The following is a 5838-nucleotide window of genomic DNA, read 5'->3' as shown; positions in this document are numbered from 1 at the left end:
TCCTTACCTCCCTCCCCCCCACCGACATTGTAAAGCTCGTTTTTGACATGACAATTTGTACTTCTCATTGTTGCAACAGGTCCACCTGAATGCTCTCTCACTTTTGACCTACAGATGGGCCACCAGGAGTTAGTGCTGCTGTCCTCTGTCCCTTATCCTGTTACATCACTGCACCACCTTTGCCCCTCTCACTATGATGTGGAAATGACTGGTCTTTAGCTCCTCAGACCTGGAGGTGAAAAGTGGTCCAGTCAGATCCTCAGCCCTCCCCCTTAACCCTCCCCAGACCAAATCTTTGGTCAAAACCCTGTTGGTACCATGGGAACCACTAAGGGCATCAAGTCACCCATTTTAAAGTGGAACAGAACTTTTCATTCTATGCTATACTTTCAACTTCTTGTTCAGCCCCTGCCTTCTAAGACTTCTTTCCATAGACAAGTATATACATTCACAACCAAAGAACTTTTACTGCTGATTTATACCAGTCGGATGTCATCTCAGCCTTCTACCCCTAAAAATGACCCCCCCCCACACCGTGTCAGCAGGAAGTAGCCAGAGAGAATCAGTGGCTCTTCTCAATTGTCAAAAGGCTAGAATGTTAGGTATGCCCATGACATTGGCCCACTCTCCTCCTCTTCTCTGCTAGAAAGGAAAGCTCAGTAGCCATTCCAGAAATCACCTGTGGGAAACAAGTAATCAATCACATCGAAGTGTCAGTCCCCTGATTGAGTCTGCAAGGGCCCCAGGCTCTGAGGTCACTTCCTCATCCTCTGAGGTCTTGTGCTTATCTGCCCCAGTCAGGCATCTTCCTTCCAGTGAGAAGATCCATCAGCTCTGACGACATTTCTACATCTGCTGAGGACATATCTCCTCCTTGCCCTTCCTATATAATTACTCTCTCCTGCCCTATGCTCTCACTGTGCATGCATCCAACTCAGGCAGGACATCAGTTTGCTCCTGCTCTAGACTAAATCAACTCTTGCTGAAGAAGATGGCACTCACCAGCTTTTTACCTGTACCTACTCAGCTATCTCAGGACCAACCTGAAGCAGAAGAGAAGGCAGAATCACACAGTCCATGGCAGATTTCCCTGGCCTCTTCCCGTAGAGAAACTTCCCTCATACAGATACCAAAAAGGCTGTATATCTCGCTTGCTAGAGGACTTTGATGATGCTTTTCCAGAGATCCATGTGGCCCATTATCCACTGGATAGAGATGACAAAAAAAAAAAAACCAGGTCAAATGCACTGGCCATTCAGGTCGATCCTGAAGGAGGAATTCAGTACGATGCAATTGCTCAACGAAGACATTCAAAAGACAAGGTCATTTACAGCAAATATACTGACCTGGAGCCACAGAGACCCAGAGAGACCGGGCGAAGAAGTTCTCAAGAGCTCATAGCAAAGACATGGGTAGCCTTAGACACGTATGTCCAGCAAAAGGTTGCCACAGCCATGCCAGTTCGAGCAGCTCATAAATTGGCTCCTACTCAATATATGAGATACACACCATCTCAGCAAGGAGTGGCATTTAATTCTGGAGCTTCACAGAGGGTAATACAGATGGAGGTTCCATTGGATCTTTCTGCATTACTACCAAGGTTCCGGATCAACAAGAAGATTCCCCAGGGACCACCTTCTCCTCCTGCTCCTGTCATGCACTCTCTAAGTCAAAAAATGACTGCCAAGAAGCAACAAGAGTGTAAGATTCCTCCTTGAATTTCCAAATGGAAAAATGCAAAGGGTTATACAATTCCATTAGACAAGGAACTGGCTGCTAGTGGAAGAGGACTTCAGATGGTACACATCAATGAGAACTTTGCCAAACTGGCTGAAATTCTCTATATTGCTGACTGTAAGGCTCTGGACATTGTGGAAAGATGGGCCCAAGTGGAGAGAAAAAGGATTCAGAATGAAAGGGAAACAGAGTGATGGCCCAAAAACCAGGGAGAGGAGAGCTGGGATCAAAACCCATGTGGACAAATGATAGGGAGGCACACATGTAGGAGGGATGAGATCCAGAAGGAGAGGCAAAAAGAGAGACTACATGACCATTATCTTTCCAGGGCAGCTGCTGGGAAGGGATCGGAACTGCAGAAAAAGGAACAGCAGATAATCACTGAAATCACTGAAGTCATTGGAGTGTCCCCAATCCTTGCACCGCAAATGAAGTTCATTATGACCAACAGCTCTTCAACCAGTCCAAGCATATGGACAGTGGATTTGCAGGGAGAGAAGATGAAATTCACAATATGTCACAAGCTAAAAAAATAATACTGACACAGATAAAAGCACAAGGTTTTAAATCCTTTCTTCTGCCTTCTCCTGCCATACATTCAGAAACTAACACACCTCACCAAATCAACAGGAAATGAATAGACAGCTTACTTGGTTTTATGGTTACATCCTACTTTGGGGTGATAACCTTTGTTCCTGTTGTCTATCCAATATCCATAATTTTGCGACAAAAATAACCAAAAATATATTCTTTTAAACATGCTCTATCCATGTTGTCCAGGCTGCTTCAAACTCCCAATCCTCCTACCTCAGTCTCACAAGTGCTGGGATTACAAGCAAACACCATCACAGCTTAAACCAACATCGTTCTTCCTCGGCTTTCCATGAGTTGACTGATCTCCCTTGGGATCTGCAGTAGAGTGGAAGTGAGGTGCCTGCAGGGCCGAAGGGTTACTAGGTCTGGACATCCACATGGCTTGCCAGTGGTGAGCAGAAGCTTTGTTGGTCAGACTTCCTTAATCAAGTCAACCAGGCACAGGGAAAGGTCAGATGTGACATTTTAAGAAACAAGCCTGAGAGGTGCTTACAATGAAGACCTGTGATGGAATTAACATGGTCAACATTGCCAACAGTACTTCACATACCTTACCTCTAGTTGGGCAGAATTGTTCCTTCTGATCTGCACTGTGACATTTTTATAGTACCTTCTAAATAAATACATACCTACCATAGGACTTGGCAATCTCTTTCTTGGAATCAAAACAAGTATACTAAAAGTGGATGACCATCCAAAGTCTACCTAACAGCTTCAAGTGTCTGAGCCAAATGTCCATTCCCAGTGAATTGATAAAAACTATACATGTACTAAGTAATACTATCAAATAAACAACTGTACTTCAATATCTTCCATATGAAAACAAAGAACTACCATTTATACATATATAGGACAATGTTGTTCTGCTCTTCCGAGGGAAGGTTAATAATCGCTAGTCTCCTGACCTCCTTTTTAAAGTATCCTCAGTAAGTTTAGACAAGCTGAACCGCTGGGCCAGGTTGTTGGGTTCTGTAATGTAAGTTTCAATAAATGGAGACCACAACATGCTTCAGATAGGTAACAGTTTATTTTATTTTATTCCTACCAACAAGGAAAAATTTTACAAAATTTTCAATATTACAAAATTTTACAACATTACAAATAAAAATACAAAACACCAAAATGTGGCAACATTTAGAGAAAGCATCCTGAGTCAGGATGCTGTTGTTTTTTCCAAAGTTTAGCCATAGCCAGAAGTTTGAGGTTAGGTTGGCTGGTAGCTTCATCTTCTGGAAAGATGTAGTCACAGTATTCTTCCCAGCCTAAATCAGACCCGTCATCAGTCCCAACCTTTCTTCTCTTCTTCACTTTCTCTGGCATGAGTGTGTCTACTCTCTCCTTATCTGAAACTGTTCCAAATTCATCCTCAAAGCTTCTCCAAGATTGCAGCAGCATAAGCCTCGCTTCCTTTTCTTCACAGTTCCGCATGGTTTTGTTAGCCTCTTCATAAATCTGTCTGCATTTAGACACACTTCCTTCTTTTCCTGCAGACAACTCAAAGTGAGCCAAACTGATCCATACCTTGGCATGCTGTGTTCGTTGGAGCAACTGTCGGTAAAGTTTTCGTGTTCTCTCAATTTCTCCCTGTTCCATCTCAAAGTCGATGTAGGCTTTCCAAAGCACCTCTGGCATGTCTAAGCGAGGCTGGCTGATGGCTAACTCATAGATTGCCCTGGCTCTCTCCAGATCACCAAGGATTGTCTCTAGTTCTGCAAACTTAATCCAGGAGGTACAATTTTCAGGTGCAAATTCCAACAGCTTTGCATAAAGCTTCCTGCATCTGTCAAATTCTCGAAGCTTCACTTCCAGTTCTATGTAGCCTTTAAATAACTTGCTCTTTGGACACTTGCCTATGGAAGTCCCCAATGCTCTTCTGGCAGATGATAAATTTCTCTGTCTTATTTCAAATTGTGCATAATAGAGCCACATCTTGGCAAATGTGAACTCTTGATGAGGAATTAATTCCAAAGAGGCTTGATACACCTGCCTTGTCCTCTCAGGATCCTTTGCCTGCAATTCTTCATAGAGTGCATAGTTGATCCAGAGGTAGATGTAACGCTTCCAGTGTCTCTTCTCCTGAATGGGTGGGACATTGCCAATGGCTCTCTCATAAACCTCTCGCACAGTTTCAGCTTCTGCAGTGCTTTCCAGTAAGCGCAAGTAATCAAACCATGCATCATAATTGTGGGGACTGGCCCTCACTTCCTCTTCATACTGGAATCTGCGTTTGCTCACAATGATAGCTTCAATACCCTGCCTGTCCCCAAACTTCTTCTCAAAGATGGTATAGTTTTTGAAGAGCTCTTGAGCCTCATGTGTTGGGATTCTGTCCAAGGCATACTTGTAGATGGCCTGGGCCCTCTCAAATTCTTTCTGATTTTCCTCAAATTTGGCAAAGGCAACATAGAGGTGTTCATCCATATGTTCCTCTCCGAAGAACTCAACAGCTCTCTCATACACTTTCCGTGCGTGGGCCAAATAACCATGTTTTTCTTCAGAGTGGGCATATTTGATCCAGTTCTTCACCCGCGGGTGCACAAGAACAAAGCGTTCGTAAATGGTCCGTGCCCGCTCCATCTCTTTGTATCTCAGCTCAAAGTTAATGTAGGAGTGCCAGGCTTGCTCCTCGGGCTGCCATTCCATCCAGCGCTCAAACACCTGCCGGGCACCGGCCATGTTCCCCAACAGCTCTTCCATGTATGTGTACTTGTACCAGAACTGGCTGACTCGTGGCAGTGCTGTTATGGCACGGTCCCACACATTTCGGGCATGGTTGGCCTGGCGATTCCTCATTTCCATTTCTGCATATTTCAGCCAGAGGGTGATATTTCTATAGTCCACGTCTAAAGCACGCTCGTAGATGGATCGAGCCCTCTGAATTTCCTGGAGCCTTTCTTCCCATTGTGCGTATTTTATCCAGTTCCCAGTCACAGTCCGGTTCTTCCTTAAGTTATCTTCAAAGGCCTTCCTTTTCCTCAGCTTGTAGTCATTGAATTCTTCTTCATCTGCGATCCTCTGTCGAGGTGGAGGTGGAAGAAGCTCAAGCTCTCGTTCTTTGGCCTCCCTCAGCAGTTGTTCAGCGGTGATCTGGACGAGAGCTGGAGCTTTGTTTTTGACCTTGGCCACCTGAGGGATCCGCAGTTTCCCGACTGCAGTGGAGACCGCCATGTCTGCAGGAGATCCTGGGAGATGTCCACACACACTGGGATCGCAGAAAGCTGCCTGACAGAGAACTCTTGACACTACCAAGCTTCCCAGCAACGAAGCAAGTCCGAGAGAAGAGCTGAGTTACAGGAGGGAGCAAGACCAACCTGCGTGCTGACCTGCACCAGAGGGAGGCTGGCCCAGAGACAAAGCTTAGCACCAGCCAGAGGGCTTATATAGTGCCAGGCGGGGAGGAGGCGTGGCCACAGCGGATGCAGAAATGACCTCAGAGCTTAGGGAGCCTCTCACTGGTGGAAGCAGACAGGGCTGGGCAGATCAGGCAGATAACTGGTTTATCAGGGT

The 5838-nt window shown here is 45.4% G+C and overlaps 1 protein-coding gene and 1 pseudogene across 1 annotated transcript; one reads left to right on the top strand and one right to left on the bottom strand.

The window, feature by feature from the left end:
• The first annotated feature begins 991 nt into the window (after positions 1–991).
• Positions 992–2374, top strand: LOC105986256 (annotated as a pseudogene).
• A 1091-nt stretch (positions 2375–3465) lies between these two features.
• On the bottom strand, positions 3466–5499 carry LOC105986255 (crooked neck-like protein 1). Its single transcript, XM_013017065.1, has one exon. The coding sequence runs from the start codon at positions 5497–5499 to the stop codon at positions 3466–3468; it is 2034 nt and encodes a 677-aa protein (XP_012872519.1).
• Between the last annotated feature and the right edge of the window lie 339 nt (positions 5500–5838).

The sequence above is a fragment of the Dipodomys ordii genome, unplaced genomic scaffold (assembly GCF_000151885.1).
Source record: "Dipodomys ordii isolate 6190 unplaced genomic scaffold, Dord_2.0 Scaffold34, whole genome shotgun sequence".
Taxonomy (NCBI): domain Eukaryota; kingdom Metazoa; phylum Chordata; class Mammalia; order Rodentia; family Heteromyidae; genus Dipodomys; species Dipodomys ordii.
Note: the sequence above shows the minus strand (reverse complement) of the source record. Positions and strands in the feature narration are given on the sequence as shown.